We start from the raw sequence: 22,918 nt of genomic DNA on the forward strand, positions 1-22,918 counted from the left end.
TTTGACAGCTATGAGCGTCAGGAGTGCGGAACTTATCTGACTTCCTAAGAAGCATCCTCTTTTTTGGGGACGACACTCATTTAAATCTGTTTTATGAAATTCCCACGTGAACCTAAATTTTATTTAAATTGTTGAACAGAAAATATTACCGAGAACCGCACCGAAGTCCCGTGAAGTGAACAACATTTTATATAAACTCGCTACATGTTTTTAAACCACGAACGTGTAATTTATAAATGAACTAAGATAATGAGGGTTATACATATAGAAAACGTTGCATCTTATCAGTCCATTTTACTGAGCAAGAAGCCTGTTGTGGTTTACTGAACATACGAGAAAATCATGTGGCTCTTTTATGTCAATACTGTGCTTTAGATAAAACTGTACCTTGGCCTCTTAACACTGCCCTCTCTGAAAAGGGTAATAAAAGGGTAATAAGGAAACACGGAATATCAAAGGTTCAACTCCCTTATCCTCGTTCATAATTTTGTTTTCTTTTGTTAGACTTATCCTAAAAATAATACATTTCTCTGAAAGCGTCCTAGTCTGTGACAGATCACAAAACTACTGAAATAACCACAAGTGAAATTTTGAAAAAGAAAATCTTTAGGGGAAAAACAACTTTTTACATAAAACGTGTAGTACGCGTTGCTGAAATCCAAAAGATGTGACAATGGCGCCTCCTGGTGGCGTCCTGAGCAATCAATTAAAGTAACGATTAACTTTATTTCCATCTTAGACTTAGACATATAGGATTTCACTTCAGGTCTTGTCAAACTTGTACAGCAAGTAACCAGACTAATTCTCTTTAGGTAATGTAAGCAGTGATGTTTGTATAGCAGAATTAAGAACATTGGATCAATTACAAACATGAGGCCATTTATCTCATCTAGTCTGTTTTTAGCAGCTAATCGATCGAAAGATCTCAACCAGGTGTTTCCCGAAGGAAGGCAGGGTATCAGCTTCAAGAGCTTGGTTGGGTAGCTTAGTCCATACTCCACTCCTCTGTGGAAAGCCGTTCTTATTTTGAAGTGCACTTCCATCTATGTTCCAATTATGTCCTCTGGTTTGTATTTCATTGTTTATTCCAAAGAAGTATGCAAGGTGATGACCAATACTTTTGATGCCAAGGATTTTCAATACTTGGAACAGGTTCCCTCATAGACTTCTCTGCTCAAGTCTGAAAAGGTTCATATTCTTCAGCATTTCAGCGTATGACGTTTAAGCCCCAGCATGCATCGCTCTGCTCTGGACTGACCAACATGTTTTCTGGAACATAATGACCAAAACTGTACACAATATTCTAAGTCTCTTCTAGCTCAGCATTTCCATTTTATAAATAGTTTATGCTTGTGTTTTTAGCACCTACATGCATGACTGTGCACGTCTACATTAAACATCATCTGCCAGGAATGCAAAATTCATTTCAACAAAAGGATGGAATACCTAAAACTTTATCTGCCTTAAAATTCTCATTAGGGACTTTCACCAGTAATTCCAGTACTTGCTTTGAACCCCTAATTATACTTCCAATTTAATTAAAATTATGCTTAAAGTAAAGCTAAAATGCTTTGTGTGCCCAGTATATTTTTTTTGTCCAACTTCAAATATTCTAAACTCTTCTGAAGCTGAAGGAGGAGCAAGAATCCTGGTTATAGTAATGGAAAGAATACCAGGACGTCCAATGAAAATCTTATTGGTCTTTAAGTCCCCTGAAAGCAGAAGCAAAGAATTCTGAAATGGATGTACTCAAACAGGTTAAATCAGGTCTCAAATTTATTTTTCATTGACAGAAAAAGTGAATCAAATATTTATAAAGAACAAAACAGTATCTTTGCACCAGCCGGCTGCATTTGTCACCACAGTGACAGACTATGGAAACATCTGAGAAGGCAGGGCCTTTTTCTGTCCAAAAGGGCCCCAGGTAAGAAATGAAAGAGTTGTTTTCATTTGTCATTTAGACTAAATTATAGGATCCTAACAGTTTCCTTCACAGTAAGATTTGGTTTTACTCTCCTACACTCTACCACATCTGAAACAAAATCTAAGTGGGTAAAATATTTTAAGTTACAATAATTTACTAGGGTTGCCCACTTTTAGAAAGTAATCTAAGCAAAAACTACAATAACAAAAAGAATGTACCTCATCATCTAAAGCACTTCTCTTGAGCTCCTCATTTAAAATGCAAGTGCTCTTAATTTGCTAAATATTTTCTGGTGGTTAAACATGATTACTTTTGCAGAGAATGTACTGTGATTCCTGAAAATTACCTATCTGGACAACAGGAATATTAATATTTACTGGTCATCTCCATAGCACACTAGTAATGCAGTTTTTGAAGAAACTCAAAATGTACCGCGTTCCTGATTTCAATTAAATAAAGTGAAGGATATCTTTAGCAATCTGAGAACTAGTGACGTATATGAAAACACATAATTACAAGATGCTACTTTAAATAAATAGGAGACACAAACAAACCAGTAACACAATTAACACATTTCAGAACTGAAGTTAACAAAACCATCAATTGTAAAAGCAAGTGCTTTTGTTTAGGTAATTTCTCTAACAAATTCACATGGCAAAAAAACAATCATAGACCTGCTTTGTAAATTGATCTTAATTGAAATTCCACACCCACCCACTCCCAGGATAAAACATTCAAAATCACATAAACTATCATCATTCACTTAATAAGCTTTTTTTCCTAATACACCTGCAGCACTGCAGTCTGTTGCTAAACCCCAGCAAAGCTGCTGCCTTCAAAGAACATAGATATCACAAATGACCTGCAATCACTCTACAATCACTTTCTGATACACCTGTAGTCCTCTGCTATCAAGACAATTCAGGCTTTCTGGGACAATCCTTTATCATCATCATCATTATTGCATCACAGTCTTGACTCAATTTGTTTTTTTTAATCACCAATTAATTATTCAATACCCACCCAATTTGAAATTGTCTATTGTATTTTTATGTCTGAGCTCCTAATGATGCCCCTTGTACCTACTCTACATCAGGGAAAACACACCTCATTCTAATCTGACCCTCAAACCCTCTTATTACACAGCGGGTTCAGTGCTGAATAAGCAGAGGCAGATAGATTACTCAGGGCATTTGGGGAGGTTGAAAGAGTCATAGAACCAAGAGATCCCTGGCCAACTCATCCCATCTACAACATTGGAGGTCCTGAGCTGACTGTTGGCAGCCACAGAGAAATGATAGTCACCAGCTAGGACCCAGGCTACAGCATGTTACTCTTGCATCTGAGAGTGGTTGAGCTCCCTTAGAAACTCCTCACTCAGCTTCTGAATGAGAATTGTCAAGGGCTTGGCCAGATTACCCAATAAGCCCTCACAAAAACAGAATTCTCAAGTGTTCCTCACAGGCGTTCTGCACTCATTATACCAGCAGCAGTCTTCTGAATGATCAGGTGAACCAAGTAACTGCTGGGTATGGAAATGTCTGTCTGCTGCACTTTGTGCTTAGCATTGTGTCACAGTCATACATCTTATGCTAATTATGCTATGGCAAAGGTGCTCATTTTGACAAAGGCTCTGTATCATAGTGGTTGTAGAAGGTTGGTCAGATAAATCACAAAAAAGCAAGACTTTTTCAAGTATTCACACACTACTAGGTTTCAATCCTTTCACAAGGTGCTCTTGAGAGGCATTTATCTCTAAAAAATGTCTGGGATCTTGTATAGCAGCACAGTTAAAAATCAAGCCATGGTTTCTAGCAAATATGAAATAAATCCATTGAGAGCCACATCTCAGAACAGTTTAAAGCATCTGTATTTCACCCATGCATTACCGAGATACTGGTTAAAATGCCTGTCATCCGAGTTCCTTGCAAGAGAATAACAGGACAAGGAGCTTTTCAAAAGCAGACTAGCTGTACCCAAGTGCACAGGGAAATACATCAGAGTATACTCTGTCTTGTGAACGTCTTGCAGAAATATCACTTTGGGTTGAAATCCACACAAGATGTAAAGTACCATAAAGAGTTGCAGGCACTGCCACAAGGAAGAGATTACACAGAGGGAAATACAGATGAAGTAATCTGTGGTAGAAGATTAGAAGACTGGCTTCCAGCTCAGAAATGATCACATGCTCTCTCTTTTTTCTCCTTTCAGTTTGAAGGTGTCAGTGCAATTTAGTCCCATAGCAAACAGATAAGATCACAAACCAGTGAGCAGTCTACAGCCCCTTGTTTATGTTCTTGAGGAAAATAAAAATCACAAGACTTCTTACATCTCTCTCATCAGCAGACAAACCCACGAGACGAAACAAACCATCTGTTCTAACTCTCATCAAGGCAGACCGCCTTTCTGCTAGCTTACTCAGTTAGATCTCGGTTCCTGGCATCTTTAAATAATGTAATATTTACTTTCATCTGCTTTGTAAGTCATGGTTTGAGTTTTCTCTGTCCAGCTTATACACACTACATTCGTGCACTGTACTGCCAATAAGATGTCTTATCACAGGAAAGACACCCAGGAGTCCTGCCATGGTGTCTACTTCCCAGCACTGAGTCGAAAGTTTTGTTAGCAAGCTCCTGGCATAAGGCAATTTTATCCTCTTCACGGCATGCAACGAGAATGCAGCCAAAAAAATACATAAAAGCTGTTCTTCTTTTCATTAAGATTTGCTTAAAAAATTATAACCTAATCAAGCAAGAAGCACGAAGCAAGTTGAAAAATTGCGGATCGTTCAAAGTGCATTAAATAAAATGTAAAAAATGTTCAGATTGCAACGTTTCTGTCTCTTCTTCCTTCACATCATCTGCAGAAAGGTCTTCTCTGTCTTCACATCAGTGGGTGTTTCACAGCTGGGGGAAGGAGGGGCAAATTATGGAGGATTAGTGCGAGAGGTGATGTAGATATTAATCCCAAGTTACAGTACTGTCCAAGATATACAAACAATACACTAAAGTGCACTAAAGAAAAAAAACATTTAGAAGAAGGCATGCATGTTGATTCGTGTATATATTTAAGTACAGGTGTATACTGGGGCATAACCACAATGTTTTGATATAAAACAGACTAATTATTTAACCACACAGTGTAAATTAAAAACAGCAATTATATACTCCTCAGCCTTAGAAGTGCTGTCATCTCAGTCATCACTTAGTATTAAATAAAAAACAGGAACTTAAATGTTCTCTGGTTCTGTTAAGGTATTTGTTTATTCTTTGTAAATCAAGAGTTCCTTTGGCGTGATATCTCTAAGATGTTAATGTTCGATAAAAAAAACATTTAAAACAAAACTGCTTTAAAAAATACTTATGGCTCGAGTTCCACACTGCATAGGTTTCCAATAGTGCGTGTACCACTTTTTATTACATTAATTTAGTCTAGCACGTAGGAGAGATAGTATCTACTGCCCTTAATTTTTTCAAAACACTTCACAAATTATTACGGTCAAGAAAATGTCCAGATGATTGAAACATGCAGATTACTTGCATGTTTGAATATAGAAAGCTACAAGCATAACTTTCATGAACAATCATGTTTAATGGTTTTATATGAATGCCTTTAAATTGTATATATAGCCTTATTTCAGCCTGAACAAAAACTCTGCAACAAAAGACAAACAGGTGTCTAAACCGAAATGTCTAGTGACCTATAGTCACTATAGCCTTGCTAACACACAAGAACTATGATCTGAGAAGCAAATGGGTTAGAAATTTAACCTGGTAACTGGTCACTGAATTCATCAGTAGTTTTGTGAGAAAGACAGTGATTGGGTTGCTGAGAGGGGTCTTGATGAAGCAGACTGTCCTTTAAAATTGTTACCTTCTGTTCAAGCCTCTGGTACTCATTTGATTTGGGCCGTCGTAACGTTCTTGACCTCCTTCCTTCCAAAACATAGGCAATGATCTGGGACAGAGAGAGAAACAAATTCAAAATGTCAATAAGCAGACAAGTAAGGAGTTCCTGTATAGTACCTGTGTGCTGGAGCAGCTGTGTCTCAGAGCTGTCCATGCTAGGTTCAGAGTGCCAGATATGCTAGAGGTTGCCAAACAGAACACTAATGCAGCTAGTCTCAAGTAGGCTTTTAACTAGGAAACAAACAGGGAATCTGAGTGTTTCTGAGCTCCTTCCATCAGATTGTTGATTTAGACTACCCAGATTTATGTGCAATAGAAATAAGGTATCCCTTATTCCCATGTTATTAACCTGCTTAAATCGACAACTGATTGTACTGTATATTTTACTTTTTATTTTTTCATCATACATGTATCTAATGTATCTCTCGCACACTGATGACACAATTTATTTGTTTTTTTTTTCTAAGTGTTTACTTAAGCTGCTAACTTGCTTCTCTCATCTTCTGCATGTACGTTTCTTATTTGCCAATGGGTTTGTGTTGTGTTAAATGTGTTGTATTACATTTCTCACCTACCTGCAAAGCATATTTCCCACCTGGGACAATAAAGTAATTAAGTAAGAAAACTGGACAAGGTATCTAGTTTCTTGTTAAGATCAGACCAAAAGATTGTTTTTTCTGAGAGACTGGTTAAGAGAATTAAGAGTCTCCACCCACATGAGCAACAGTGTTCAGTGCTTGCCAGTTGACTCAGGGTTTATTAACTACATAATGTGTTAACTGCAGTGGTATTTTTCAGCAGTGAAGAAAGGTTATTTTGAGACATGTGAGGGGAAATGCCTGTTTGAGTCAGTTTGCTCTACTGGGGAAGGAGGTTTTGACACAAATGAAAATAAGGCAAGAAAAGTATCTTACAGACCATATTATGGAAAGTCAATGATGTTATCAAACTATGGCACAGTCCCATCTCCAGTATTCCTAATAGTTCAGGTAGTAAATGTGACTAGGTCCTCCTACACCACACTACCAGTTAGGCAGGATCTACCAAATCTGTGCTGATGACACTATAGGCCTATTGGAATGTTAAGTAAGGTGCAATATCAGATTGCATTTAGAAATGAGCCCGATTTTGAATTGCTGACTGTTACCAATCCTTGCTGAAGCTCTTGCAGCTTGTGATTCTAAGTGTAACTCATAGCAGCTCGCTGGGGCTTCCTACAGCTCAGTGCAACACAAAAGCTAAACATCAGATGCGGCAAATCCAACTGCAAGGGGAATCTGCAGGCTGTCTGGTGCTTGATCTGCTTGACTAGCAACACACTACCTGCATCTGGCCAAGGTAAAGAAGGGCAGGGGGGTTAGAGGGAGCAGACATCAGCCTTACCTTGCGTTTGTTGTGGTAGCCGATGTACAGCACGGCCACCAACATAGCAGATGATACCAGATAGGCGAAGAAGTGGCTGCTCTCAGAGTCATCTTTGGGCTGCAGGCCAGAGCTATCCTGGTTGTTGAGCCGAGAGTTATCTTCAGAATCATCGGTCTTCTCCCCTTTATCTTCTACTTCTCCTTCATCTTCTTCTCCTTCCTCTCCTTCATCTCCTTCTCCTTCCTCTTGGGCCTCTGTAGGCTTCTTGTCCTGATCATTATCTTGCGACTCCCCAGTCATCGGGGCAGTGGGCGTTCGGGTACTGACTATTTCTGGTTGCTTCTCTGCTGTATCAGGGTGTCTTTGTTCGGTACTGGTAACCATCTTGGTTCCAGGTGCAGCACCAGAATTTTTCTCTTCAGTGCTCTGGGTCTTTTCTGTGTCTGATATGGGTTCAGAGGTTGTCTGCTTGTCAGGCACACTAGTACTTTTACTTTGTGGGTCTTTGTTTGGAGGGTCTTGAACAGAATCTGGGTTTGTGGTTTTGTCCTTGTCCCCTTCAGGGCTATTTCCACCCTGCTCGCTTTGTTCCTGAATGTTCGTTGTTCTAGGTTTTTCTGCCACAGAATCTTGTGTTTGCTTTGTTGCCACAGATGGATTACCGGACCTGTTGGCACTTGTGCTGGGACCACTGAAAACCACAGCTGTCTGAACAGTCGTAGAGGACTCAACATGTGAAGCGGCATTTTGGTCGATTGTCTGGCTCTGATCCTGATGAGATGTACTACTAGTTTTTTGACCTACGCTTGGACTTCCAATTTCTCCTTTGGAAGTTGTACTTTGGTTGTTCCTTGAATTTACATCTGCTGCGTTTCCAGTGCTTGCTGCATTTAAGAAGAAAAAGAATCATACATAAACTTCTTACACTTTGTAACAGGCTAAATGAACCAAAAACACATTCTGGATACAATGGATTCAGGAAACAAACAAAAATAAAACAATTAAAGACCGACTAGTCCAAACCAATTAAATCCCTGTGTTATGAGAAGAACTCCAGATGTCATTTAAAACTCCTACTGCACACGTCTGATACGTAACTGTGAATCAATGATACTGCCCTGCAGTTGAAGATATATCTGTTATTTGAGTTCTTATCTGTACAAGTTGTTGTATTGTAGTCAGGTTTATTATCTAATTCATGTACTATAGCAGTTCTGCACTGTAATCCACAGATCCAAACATCTTACTGTCCTCTTTTAACTTTTCATATCACAGACTCATTAGTGCAATATTAAAAGTGATCAGCGATCACTCCAGCATTGAGAGATGTTGACCTGCAATGCTAAATCGTAGATTTTTCATAAGTTTATATAAACTATATAATAGAAAAAGTACACAGCAGACTCTAAAATTACATGGTGGAGTACAACGAGTTTCAGGAATGATCTTTTTTCAGATTTATTTTCCTAAAGACACGGGGCACTCTCGAAATGCTTTGAGAAAGTTTACACAAAAGGTAGAACCAAGCTCAATACTACAGTATATGTAACACTATCTCCATCACAGTAGTCTTGTTTTCAGCTAATGCGGCATATATAGGGGATATAAGGTTCTAATACTAAAATCACATCTAAAAAATGCTCCACGGCCGAAACGTTGTGTTTTCTTCTATTTTCAGCATGGAATAAACCTACAGTATTACTTGTTCCTTTGCAGGCTACGCATGCTGACGCAACCACCCACCTGAACTACTAATACTAAAATCATATATACTGTAAGTAAGCACATAACGAATCTATGATATTTACGCACTTCAGGAAAGCTGTTTCACGTCAGGTAATACTTTAAGAAGCCGGATCACATTTTTAACAACCGTGATATTGTCGTTGCCACAATGTAACATCCCTATATTACAGTCGACATTCTGCGGTGCATCCCTTTCATTTCATCAGAATTTACCCGGTTTAGAATCGTTTTACAAGGGTTTGAAGAACGACGACAAAACGGAACAAGGGCCATTGTCGACGAACTTAAGCAAGCATTCAGCTTGCACACTTTCATTGTTTCAATTGTAATTGTTTTTTTAACAGGCCGCCTATTTACAGGTTTTGTACACCAGCTTAAACGCAGCTTCGAGCGGAAATAAAACCCCATCGATTTAAATCCCATCGATATAACAGTAAATCGGCACGTATCAGTCGTCAATAAATCTCTCTTTTATATACCCCGATAACGCCAGCGTCGGGTCACGCAGCTGAGCTCAACGTCTTGGCCGTTACATTACAATCGCCAACATTACACCCGCAATACACAACACACAACAAAGTGAAAGTGTCTGGCGACAAGCAAAACGCTGGAGTACACTGGTAATTGAAGTAGTTTTCCTACTTACCCACTGCTAAAAACAACCACACCACCGACAGAATAATGACTACCCGGCACATTTTGTATGCAGAAGCGACTGAAATAAAACGAGTCAAATTGTACACGCTGTCAAAAATGACTCCGTCACCTCTCTCTCTCTTCCTTCCTTGTGTCGCAAAGGGTTACAGAAGAGGATTTATCACACGTGACGCGAAGCAAAACGCAAAGCCGTGGTTTGTCCTAAAGACAGGGGGCCCTACGATTGGATATCACGTTGCATTTCTCAAAAATTACCCAAACCTCCTCTGTGCTACTGGCTCTTTCCAGTAGACTCCAGGTTTGTCTAGTTTTGTCCTCCATTAAGCGAACAGTAGCCCTGGTGAATAAGTGAACCGGAAATCCTTAACCGTGAATAACGCTCGTGACCGTGTCCGTAATAAATTATGAATTGAGCAAATCAAAGAGCAGTTAAATACACAAGGAAACTACTCTCAGAAGGAGAAAAATCGACTACTCGATAGATCGTTCAGCTTCGATTATTGATCAGCTACGTTTTCGAAGTGCTCTGGTCTAAGTGGTAATTTTACTTCAGGCTGAGCATGTCAGTCTTTCAGATTTAATCCTATGCGTGGCAGCTAAACTAACGAAGATGGTGTATTTTAATACAGTCGTGTTTTCTACAAATGGTTACCAGGTTCTTTTACGTAGACCTGTACACACTTGGAACAAGACGAGTTTTCTTAAGGACGTCCCTCCTAAAATCTGTGTATAGTAGTATCTACCGCAGATTTTATTTCCACAAAGAATATCATCCAGATTTATCACAGTATCTATGTTGCTGAGGAAAACAAAGTTACCCTTGGTCACCGGAACGCAGCGCAGAAACCAAAGAGCTTTGCGAAAGTTTGTTGTCAGGCCATCCAAGATGAAAGGAGATCATCAAGTAAGACCTACAGCTTAGTTATTCAGCCACTGAGCGCAAGGAACTTGAATCGTATTTTTTATTATATCTGATTGAAGCCTCTGAGAAGGTCTCTGAAGGTTGCCACCTATAAAGGCTGTTTCGTTAACCACTGCAATTCAAGTCTCTTCGTAGATAGTGTCTCCGACATGGCTGTCTGTATCTTGAAATACATTGGAAAAAGAAGATTGTAATCGATAGGCGTAATACAATTGTTTCATTAATAAGAAAAAAAAATGTTGTTTGAGCCTAGTATGGGATGTATGTACGTGTTGTAAACTACTCTAACAATCATCATCGGGGATCTCCAAACCTCAAGTATCCAGACGGGGACAGTGGTGCAAGTGAACAGATGACAGCACCGATGCAGTAGTAGCATGTTACCACTAGTTGTCAGTAAAGCATGTAGTTGTATTTCATTCTCAACAGCTTCGTTGTGCAGAGTTAATCTGAGTTAGGAGATGCATCAAGTAACTTTTTTTTTAAAGCTCTTTATTTTCAGCTCAGATCTGGGATGAGGATATACCTCCGTAATGAAGGTTACAAATGAGAAGCATCTGCTTCTAGTGGTTAATGTGTTTTAATGTTTGTGAAGACGTCCAGTGGGTGACTTTGTGGTGCCTTTTAGGATTTTGAAAACGCGAATCAGATTCCTATGTAGTATCTTTTACCTATCATTGCAATTTATTTCACTCCCTTTCTTTAATGGGATTCTGTCTTTTTTAAACAATTTGTATGGATTATTTTTTTCTGCTAAAACTTATTATTTTATTAAACCATCTGGGCAATCGACCTACAGATCTGTTATCCAATTAAAATCATGATATAGGATTTTTTTTTATTTTGTCATTTAAAAATGTTTATAGCAATTCATATCAACAGAAAAGTAGAGGAACAAGTAATAGGTTTATTCCATGCTGAAAAAAAGAAGAAAGAGAACACAGCGTTTCGGCCGTGGAGCCTTCTTCAGGTGTGAGCGTACTTTCAACAGAAAGTACTTTTGTTCAATAAAACTGGCAATCATTTTCACTAAAGAAAAATTAAAGTGAGTAAAAAACTAAAATGTTGAACACAGTGTAGCTCCTTCAATGCATTATTTGAGATATAATTAAGATTACATTATATATACATTATCTAGGAAAATATACAGATTGTTGATGCAATTGTCAGTGAGATTAGACACATAAAGAAATAACTGCTGTATTGCCAGACGTTTTCCAGCAGGCGGCGATATAAAACAACAATGTGTATTTTATCGCAAACATTGGTTTGGCTGTTTGAATCGATCAGATTTGCTTTTCCCGACTTTAACTGTTAACCACATTAAGCTATGACCCCAGTGGCCCAAATCACAGTCCTCTCACACTGAACTGTGATCTTTTCTGGTTATTGTGTCATTTGGTGTATCTTAGAGTAGGAATCCTGCAGTTCACATAACTTATTTAAAATTTACATGTACAAGAAATGAATATTTTGGGTCTGCCGCTTCACAATCAGCCCTCACGGAAAGGCCAGAAAATGTGCTTAAGTTTATCTCTGTATCGCAGCTTCAAACAGAGTCAGACCATTAAAATTTCAGTGCTGTCGCACTGCAGGTTCCAGTGAGGACAGATGAAAAAGAGATAAAAAATTACAACAGCAGCAAAATCTCAGCATGGTTGTGGATTAATCTGTTCCTGTCTTCCTGGATTGTAATATTTATTTTGAGAATGCACCCAAGAGAATATCTGATTGTGAACAAAGAGCCCAAACACTTTACGAGGTTCACTGACTGCACTGTGTTTAATTGAATGTAACTTGGAACACAGTGTTAAGATACTAGTTAAAACTATATACTTTCTCAGATTTTATACACATTTTTGCAAAAACATATTCCACATTCTTTTTTCTTCCACATATTTAAATTCCTCAAGTTAATATTGCTCCTTTTAAACTGTTTTCTGGAGTGCTTCCCAACTGCTGAAGTTCGCTAAAGGTGAATGAATCCTTGATTTCTGAAGTCACAGCCTTTGAGAGAATTTCTTTTTATCCGAGCAGAGACTGTCAAGCCCCAGATGAAACAATCTGCTTTCAGTCTGACTTGGAATCTGTCCACTGGGGGTAAGGGGGAGTTGTCAGGCATTATCTGTAATGACAGATCAGAAACTTTGCACAAACAGGTTTTGTGAGATTCAGTGTTCTTGAAATATCGACTGTCTGTCATCAAACCTGAACAGAAGGAACATTTCTTTCTTATCGGAGTTTTATATCATTAGTCATTAGTGACCCTCATGTTCTGTTTCTGCCATGAATAGAGACATGAGGGCATGGGCTAATTAACCAAATGTTAATTAGGGTATTTTTACCCCTCAGCTGGAAACGAAAACCTGCGGAGATCTAATAATAATGAATCTTAATTGTGGCATTTGACATTTAAAAGCCTGAATGATCTTTTTTTTAGCACCATTTGCATTTCCTTTTTTAAGGTCAAATGGGTATAAATAATAAATTAAAAGTGCTTTTTTGCTCTCGGTCAGAATTACCTGTTTCCATAGTGGTGCCTGCTGTGTCCTGTCAAACTCTATATGAGAAGGAGTTAATCAATTAATCTCTCTGTATGAGGGGAAGAGACCGGCTGCTGTTGAATCTCAGTTTGAATCCACTTCTTTAGTGTATCATCACAGAGCTTTAACACATTATAACAGGGTGAGGTGATACCAGGATTTATCTCTAGCTTGGGATCAGTTTGGATATTTTTGTGAAATTTAAAGGACTTACAGGAAACCTTAAAAGTATACACAGAGCTGCTTTTGGAAACTGAACATTCTTTCAAATTCTGAAACTGAGTTTTAGACAGACCACATATATAAATATGTGTAAAAATGCTTAAGAAATGAGAAAGACTATTTAACTGATATCAGTCCTACTTTTGCAGGCAGATTGTATTGCTGACATAACAACCTCCCAGGTGTTATTGAAGGAGGCAGAGAGCTGAACTTCTTAATCAGTGATGTCACCTGCCTCTCCTGGAGATCAATATACAGGGTTTTAATGAGACATGTGTGCTCTCGTGTATACCCTTGAGAATGTACCCATGAACATAGAACTTTATACATTATATTAAGTTAATTAAAATCGAGCTCTTACACTCCAAAGGCACAGTTATTGTTTTGTTAATCATGGTGTGTATTCTTGTGACATTGTAATTTCAATTACTGTGATACCTAGATAACCAAAAACTGCTCAACCAAATTATCAGAAATTAGTGCTGGAGAAAGAGCCAAGGGAGTGATGTGCAAAGCCCTTCCTTATTAAACGAGCAGCTTTAAAAGGTAGACATTGCTGCAGCAGAACACCAAGCACAAAATGGAGCAGACCCAAACCAGCAAACGTGTTAGTTGGCATGATATTACCGAGGGTCTTGATGCTGGTTATCATGTAGAAAACCGATGTTATAGATTTAGGAGTGTTAACTTTAATATGGAGGAGCGCCATAACCCCAGCTTTTTTAGTGCTCTTATAGAGCCATGTGCATTTCAGGCAGTGGAACATATTGGCATATTTCTACATTTCTTTCTCTCATTCATTGCCGAAAATATTATTTCATGGAAATTGTTTTAGACAACACATACTGTTTAAATTTGAAGAATTCTTTGCAAAAGGTAAATACACTTCATCTATAACAGGACTAGGAGGAGGAAGGAGAGCACAAAGAACTAGACAGCATGTAGAATAGGACATGTAAGAATTAAGTAAGTAAACAGGAAATTGCAGACCACATCACTTCCAACTCCCATTTATATTATAGGAAATATATCCTGTATGGGTACTGGACAGAAAATACACATGATGCACAATTAAAATGTTTACACACTGGTCTGTTGTCACTAAAACTAACAGTAATATACAGTAGCTCAGAGAGGAACTGGATTTCAATCTACAGTCACTGTCTTAAACTCAGTGAAAGATATTGACGAACCTTTCCAGCAGTTTTATAGAAAAGATCAATTATTTGTATCGGTGCTGTGGCATACAGTACATCCAAGCAATGCACAGAGAAAAGTCTGTGCACACATTAATCTGAATGGATTGAGGTACCAGATCATGTTATTAAAGCCCATTGCCTAGTATACCTTCACTACTATCCAAGTGAGATCCTTGGATCAGTAAGAACACAAGCTATTTCCGTATTTCTCTTGTACATTACATTTCCAATGTGCACATATTCAACATTACAAGACAGGGAAGATGGCATCCACTTCTTGACTATTTTTATGATACCTTTAACCTTTAGGACCTGAATTACCCTACTGCCAGCGTTTGTGAATCAAAATTGTGAATTTGTATTTTTAATATCATTACTTCTCTATTGTTATATTTTCTTAATTTCCACCCTTATCCAGAGAAACTTACAAATACCTCTGCATTACATCATAAACTACTAAGGAAAGCACGTACAATAAAACAGCATGAATTAAATTAAATCACAATTAGGTCAGTACAGTACAGGAAGTGCAACACAAATGATGTAGGAAGCAAAACGAAATAGCCAGAACCACAACCATAGCATATACTGCTAGTGGGGACTACAGTAATGTCAGCTGTTGTGCTAGCAATCAGACCATGGAATGTGCCGTTATCAGTGAGGGGTTGGGTGGTTGGAAAAGTCAAGGAGATACCTGCTGCACCTCCCAGGTGACAGAATGGCTCAGGAAGTACCAGTTAGTAGGTACCACAATCATTATGATTGTATGTGCAAAACGTAATATTATCACGCACTCCACTGTCTCATCCTAAACAAGTCGGTGTATAATGTAGACATTATGAGTCTGGAGCAGGGCAACAGTCTTCAACAGACAGAGTGAGCCACTCCTCTCTTTCTGCGTATAGCAACTCATTCCACACAGTGGAGCATAAGAGTCATAGGCTCAGGAAGAGGAGGAGTAAAGAGACAGTGAGAGGAGCTGTAGGGACAGATAAGACACTGAAGAGAAGGCATGACAAGAGTGGATGAGGGTGGTAGGAGTGAACTAGGGTTTCGCATCGGCAATAGGAAGCCAGAGTAACGGAGTAACATGAAAAAAGCAAGGAAGAGAAAACACATTGGATAAATTGCATAGGCAGGGTGGGTGAGTTACAATAATCTACATCAGAGAATACCAGGACCAGGGCTAGAAGCTGTGTAGAATAGCTGGTGAGGAATGGGAGGAGTCTACAAATCATGCTTCAGAAGAAGGGTCAGGAACGTGCCAGAGGAGAAATGTGTGGTGCAGGAGAGAGCTGAGCGATGAGTGACACAGAAGTTCTTGACAGAGGAAGAGGGGAAGGTGAAGAAGAAAAGAGATGTAACAGTTCATAGAAGAAGAGGAAGGAGAAAAGACTTCAAAAGGCTGAAATGCAAACAGGCAGAGATACAGGAGGAGACGAGCATCAGAGAAAGGGAAAAGAGGAGAGAGATATGAGCATTGGCAGCATAAACATGGAATAAAACAGCTCAGCAAGATGAGTGGGCACAGGGAGTGGGTGTGGAGAGAACAGCACGGGACCCAGGACTGAGCCATGGGGAACACCAGTCGAGAGAGTGTAAGAAACAGAGCTCTGCCAGGAAACTTTATGGCAACATGAGTGGCGTTGTGACTGAAATGTACACAACTATTTTTCTGTTAGTCACATGTCACCAAATAAACTTATTTAAAGAGTGAATGCTTCGTTTATTTACCTCCGTATTTTAAAAATAAAAATAGAGTAATGGAAATCGAGGCTGACAGTAGAATAAGAGTATGTACACATGACAAGCAGGCTTTTAAGGGAACTAAAAATAGTGAGAAAAACAATTTCATTGAGACTGGCATTATGGAGAGAACTGATTAATCTCTTTCTGCCCCTCATAGCCATATCTGAGGAGCAAGCTCATATAGCTGCCTTTTGTTATAATGCAATAAAAACAAAGTGTTACGTGAAACGCAAGCAAGAGTTGAAGGAGACACAAAGGAGCAACATTCTCTATGTAAGAAGGGGGAAATAGGAGACCCAGGGCATAAAGATGAAACCATCTTTTTTTCTGCAAGGATTCTCTTTTTAATATAGGATGGCAGACAACTGTGGAAATAAACACACACCCGAAGAAGGCTCCACGGCCAAAACGTTGTGTTTTCTTTCTTCTTTTTTTCAGCATAGAATAAACCTGTGGAAATAAAGATGTACGTGTGTTTTAGTATAATCCCAGCAAGCTAACACTGAGTGTTGAGGGACAACATATTAAAATTGGTTCATTCCAATCATCTTTAATTGCATATTTGTCTTATTTAATGTAATGTATGGTATTTATTTTAAACATGTTTAGTTTCCTTTTTAGATTTGATAAACTTTGCAATGCAATCCCTGAGTAAAATTGAAATTCATAACTTGTTGGCATGTTTTATCACTGCAGTCCAAATCCTGACATTAGTGTTTTTTGTAATCATTTTATCTGTGGCTAAAGGGGCATCAAAGTCTTTAAGATACAGTGTTTTCCCTATAAGAGCCTGTAGACAAAGGTACCATAGGCGATGTGGATGCATTTTCATTGTGATTTTGTTATATATTAGGTGGTTATGTACTGCAGTTTCTTCATAGTCAGCCTTTAAAACCCTTATGAGTTTCCCTTTATGTTTCTTAAATCTAGGGGAAAAAAGGGTTCCTATTATTTTTGTTGGGAATTATGAATGAGTGCCAGTGTTCTTTCTTCTTAAATGGACGATTTGATGTCAGGTTGAGGATCGTCTCATCACTCTGACACTGAGAAGGACCTTTCTTTGGGAAACCCAGAGATTCCTTCAGATAATATCTTATTGTCTGCTCATCCCACTCTGTCAATGACCCACTGTCCTCAGGGCCTGGCTGTAATCGGATTCAGCTGGGGGAGAAGATAGGAGGTCAGGCCTGCAGCAGGGGACTCGGGTACTGAGTCTGCCCTGCTCAGAGAAGCCCTCTAGCAGCCATGTCCTTAGCACCTCCCCCTCCTCCAGCCTCATCCTCACCGCACAAAAGGCTCTCTTCAGTGACTCAGCTGCTGTTTTTTAAATCAAGGCCCTCTCAATTTCATGAATTAGAGATGCTGTTTAGTTGCGGTTTCACATGACTGGAGTGAAATTGGATAACATTAGGCTTTCTTTCACCCAAAAAAAACCTTAGTTACCCTGAAGATAAAAACATCCAAACAAAAATGATTATTACAGCGTAATTACTTAATTGTATTTATACATGGAACTTGTTGTCCAGAAGGAAACGTGTCACTTATTGACTACAAATTTAGAGCTCTCCCATCTCAGTAGTGACGAGGCCCAGCCTTGCTAAACTTCTGAGCTCTGACATGATCTGGCCACTTGGTAGTGCTGATGTTGAACTACAAGTTTAATTTAAGTACTTGCAAGCCACAGCATCGTTATGAATGTGCATAATAAAAAATGCAATTAATGATAGGATATAATAAACTAAAAGAAAATATTACAATTCGCCTGAACGTTTAAAGGTCACTCTTGAGTGAAGGTGGCAATTCAGGGGCTGACCACCTGGTGGCACTGTCTGTTGTCATAAATGTTTTAAAAACCTGCGCAGTGTCAACATATGTGGTGGAGAGGCTAGAAAAGAGACACACGACCTAGCTCAACTTTATGGACCAAAAGATTATATGAATTCTACATTGCAGTGCTTTATTCTATTCTGAGCTGAAATAATCCTGTGTGTTTTTGTCGTATTTGAGTCTGCCTGGCATTTGGCAGTAGGGAGTTTACTTTCACTGTCCCAAGTATGTGCATGCCCTCAGGGGCTAAGGTGATGTATGACTGTTCTATGTGCACCGTTGAAAGATATAATATAGAGTTAGCCTGATTCACAAGGTACACAACCAATTGTTCTGCTGTAAGAGGAGAACAAGGCCATAGGGTAGTCCTAGTTAAGGGCTGGGAAGGGTGCATATCACTGTGTTTTCAGTGTCACATCTATAATATGCTGGAGTTTAAAACAATGCAGTAGTAGCTGTCGCCTGTGGTTCATTTTCCATCTTGCTAATCCACAAATTGACGTGTTGCACAGACCTGTAACTTGAAGACTATATCGCCACCCCTTTTGCAAGCTGAGGAGGCAAATTCTAGTCTTGCTAGTTGAACCAATGTACTAGCATTTACACTATCCAGTGTTTTTTATGGATATCAGTCTTCTGTAACCGATTTTAATTCATTATTACTCTAATCCTCAGTAATAATGAATGAAATGAATTTTCCCCACTTTGGAAAAATTGTGAATGTAATTTTTTTTCTGCATTGCAAAGAAGGTAAAGCATTATTTCTGGATATATACTTGTCTTTCTCACGCCTGAAGAAGGCTTCACAGCTGAAACGTTGTGTTTTCTCTCCTCTCTTTTCAGCATGGAATAAACCTATTACTTGTTCCTTTGCAGACTACCCACGTGAACTATGTCTGGATATATGTGACTTATTTAGACCATTTTGCAGGAGTAGGTCATAGATTTGATCTGAAATACTCTATTGTAAACCTTCCAGAAAAAGATTTACTTAATCCCTATATATGATCTGAATAACAGATTTGCACATGTATATGAAGTCAGTATGTCTGTAGAAAGAAAGTATGTATATAGCATGTCAATATGTCAAGGGCCCGTATGCAAATCTATTTCATGTTATGTTCAATAAGCCTTATTGTTCTCATATCAGTAATCTGATTTAAACATATAACACACTAAGGATAGACTGACTCATTCTCAGGAACACATAAGAATTTATGAAAAGTTACCAAATGAAGGAAGCCGTCTGGCTTACCTAAATTCATTGTTTGCTGGTAAGTAAATGATGTGATATTCATCACTTTCTGGAACGAAACCAGGGTGCAAGTGTTAACATCTTGGCTGAGTATCTTGTTCTGGACACCCGCAACCATTTGCGTAAAGAAGTGCCTCTTTTTCTCAGTCTTAATTGATTCTCCCATAGTTTCCACTGGTGTCTCCTAGCTTTACCCAGAGTTGCTTCGTCAACGTCTTTGAGGGTTTCAAAATCCTGAATCAAATCCCCATGTAGTCGTCTCTATTCAAGACAAGAAATGTTGCGTTCTTTTAGACTGTCGGTGTAGGGCATTCCTTAAAGCCCAAGGATGTATTTGGTTGCTCTTTTTTTGGACTGATTCCAAAGCAGCAATGTCTTTTTTGTAATGTAGTGGCCACAATTGTACATAGTATTCTAAATGTAGTTTTACTAATGCATTATACAAACAACCTTCTGAAGCTCCTGTACTGAGCCTTCTCATTACAGATTTATAATCTTGTGTAAAATGAATAAAAACTATTAAACATTGAAAGTCTCCTTGTCAGTGCCAACAAGGACGTATTTGTGTATTACTTATACCTAATGCGTGTAATTTGATTATGGTCTTGCTACAGTATGCAGGCAGTTCTTGAGTTTACAATGTAGTAAAGCAATCGTAACACAATGGAAAGCTTTCTTTTCACTTGTTAATAGCAAGGCACATTATCTTGTGTGCAAATACAATCGCATGGCCCATTTCCTTAGCTCTGATTTAATTCTGCATGTCAACATGATCAGATACCTGACTGATTATAACATTTTTAAGTGCCTTATCTCTTTAGAGTTTCTTTTAGCTTGCAGTTCATTCTTTGTCTACTGTGAAACAGCTTCACTGTTTCTTCACACAAAGCAAAAGATTTTATTTGACATGCAGACTAGACCTACTTTTGTAATGATCATAATAAACATTTCTCTGTTGTGAGAGCTACGCTTTATTAAAACTTAATATTGTTTTTTTTTAAATCCTGCAACACTTTTGTTGAAAGTCTGCATTGGATTTTATTGCGAATGAATTATTCAGACTGCCTCGTGCTAATCTGATATGTTTTAAGTTAGAATTTTAAACAGATAGCAGTGTCAAAGGCTTCTTAAAATGCGTTTCATTACCAAGTTGAAAAGCAGCATAGTGGTCGGGTTAAATCAGAATTGGGAAACAGGCCCTCCCTTAAAAAATAGAAAAATCCAAAAAAACCTGAATTAATAAATCCTCAATTTACTTTGCAATAGATTCCATATAGTATATTGTAACTTCATTAGAGTGTGACAGCATTTTATCTTTCTTTATGTGGAGTTAAGGTTGTTTTATAGTTTAACTTTCTTTGTTCATTTTTAAACAGTTTTCACCAGCAAGTTGCACGGCCACACATGCACTGTATATATATACACACATAAACGCACACCCTCTCTGTTGCTGGGCTGTTAATTGTAGGAACAGGCAGTGTCTGTGCCGTGATTACCAGAGCTAGGAACCCCCCCTTCTATCACCATCACCTCCAGGTGTGTAGATCGATAGACTGGCTTTCTGTGTACAAGCACTCCCCTGGGGTTAACCAATTTACAATCCCTCCCTTCCCCTTATCAGCAAGAGCTAATGGGGGGCCATTAAAATTCCAGATCACACCTTATTCCAGGCAGGCCAGTCCTGCTCAGTGGGCGCAGGAGCTCTGACTGCCTCGCACAATGAGCATGTCAATCCATGCATGCGTGTCCTTTTCACAGGCAAAGCTTAATCCGGCTTCCCACAGCAGTATGGCTCCATCCCCACTGTTTGCAGGCACATGTGGAAGAAAGAGAGAGGGCAACAGGCAGAGCCACGGGCGTTCAGGAATCATGACCGCACTACTGCCACACACCGTTTCTTGTAAACCCTTAAACAAACTGCTGGAACATTCATTTTCACCACCAAAGTTGCCAGTGTAAATTACATTGATGAACATCTTCTTTTAAGAAAGAAGGACAGTAGAGCAGATTGAATTAGGTAACCGGATTAAGAACTATGGCGCACTCGGATGGTTCGAGACATTTTGATTAAGTACGTGAATTAATATTCAATTAACGACTGGGCAAACACCATTGTGCTTGGAAGTACGGACATGTTTTAAAGTTTCATCTATAATCTTACCTAATTTCTAGGTGAATAACAGATGGTGTGCGAGTAGGATCCTGAAAGTCATGAATTTTAAAGGTTTAAAGACCCCCCAGAAGGCAGAAACAAATATTTTCATTTAATAAAAATGGCTGGTTTCAGAGGATTTTCTTATCAGATGTGGCTTTCTACAAGGGGTTACCGTAGAGATTCTTAGTTTGAACTAAGATTTTAACTAGATTTTTTTAGAAACTTTATGTACAATATCTGAAGTGCTATCTGATTTTGTAGAATTGTGGTGCAATGTTTTTTGAAGGCTGTGCTTTATTGTTGATTAAGAAAGAAGTAAGATGACAGAGGATGGTCAGAAGATAAACTAAAAGGTTCTAAAATTTGTTGAGGTTTTATTAAATTGTTCATTTCATCTGAATGAACTCGCTGGCTTTCACATTTAGAGAATTGATTTTATGTTCTGCGATAAAGCTTCTGGAGAGTGCTAAACTCCAAAGGCTGATATTTTTGTCAAATATTGATCCTTGCTTTCAAACAGCCATCCTACTTCACAAATCTACAAAAACAAAGGAATCTAGTCTCCAACAAATATTTAACACCTTTCATACAGAAGATGACCTGTTTTTTAAAGTAATTTATTTTTAATTAATCTTTTTATTGTCTATATTATTTAAGTTTCTGTTGCAGAACCGAACATGTGAATATATATATTTAAATATATATTCATTTCATGATATTATTCCAAATAAAAGGGTGGGATTTAAAGTGATCTAAAATTAAATGAAGTTTTTTGCCCAAATGTCAAAGCAAATTGACTTTAACTAGCTCTGGTATCATACTAGATCCACTACATCATATTATACTAGATCACATTTGTGATCAGAGCCTTGATTAAATCATCAGCTCGCACCCCCATCAATCGGTTTAAAACCAATACTGTAACGACAGTAGCTCTCTACTACATAAAAACAGGAAAGCTTAGGTAAACAGAAAACTGCAATCAAGTGATACATGTTGTATTTTATCTGCTCCTTGACACTCCTTGGTGTAGCTCATGTGTTCAAATTCACACTCATTTAAAGCTCTTCTATTCGAGTTTGGGGTGGGGCAGATTAAATCTCTTGCATTTCCCTGTTATTTAATTACTTGATTATCCTGTTGTGTGTGTGCTGTGTCAATCTCCTGATTACATTTTCTACTTAGTTGACATAGGACATGTTATAGTAAATAGATTCCTTCTTCAACATCTTTGTTCAGATCCTACAGCAGGCACCTGGACAATAAAAAAAAACATTTGAGCAGCGATCGTAGACTCTCTTGAGACACATCACAGTTTATGCAGGAAGTCAGAATGAAAGTAAAACACAGATGAGCTAAATCATTACCTTCTGAGACTCCCTTACTCAAACATTGTTTTGAGCAAGCTGCATTAATGCTGTTTTGGAGATTGGAAGCGCTACCTTA

At 38.4% G+C, this 22,918-nt stretch overlaps 1 protein-coding gene across 1 annotated transcript; it reads right to left on the reverse strand.

The window, feature by feature from the left end:
• Positions 1 to 1,763: 1,763 nt before the first annotated feature.
• On the reverse strand, positions 1,764 to 9,929 carry tgoln2 (trans-golgi network protein 2). Its single transcript, XM_006625492.3, has 4 exons — positions 9,590 to 9,929; positions 7,216 to 8,081; positions 5,798 to 5,881; positions 1,764 to 4,830 (listed from the first exon to the last, which is right to left on the reverse strand). Exons 1-4 carry the CDS (start codon positions 9,639 to 9,641, stop codon positions 4,825 to 4,827), a joined length of 1,008 nt encoding a protein of 335 aa, XP_006625555.3. The 5' UTR covers positions 9,642 to 9,929; the 3' UTR covers positions 1,764 to 4,824.
• Positions 9,930 to 22,918: the final 12,989 nt, after the last annotated feature.

This window comes from Lepisosteus oculatus, chromosome 2 (assembly GCF_040954835.1).
Source record: "Lepisosteus oculatus isolate fLepOcu1 chromosome 2, fLepOcu1.hap2, whole genome shotgun sequence".
Classification (NCBI taxonomy): Eukaryota; Metazoa; Chordata; class Actinopteri; order Semionotiformes; family Lepisosteidae; genus Lepisosteus; species Lepisosteus oculatus.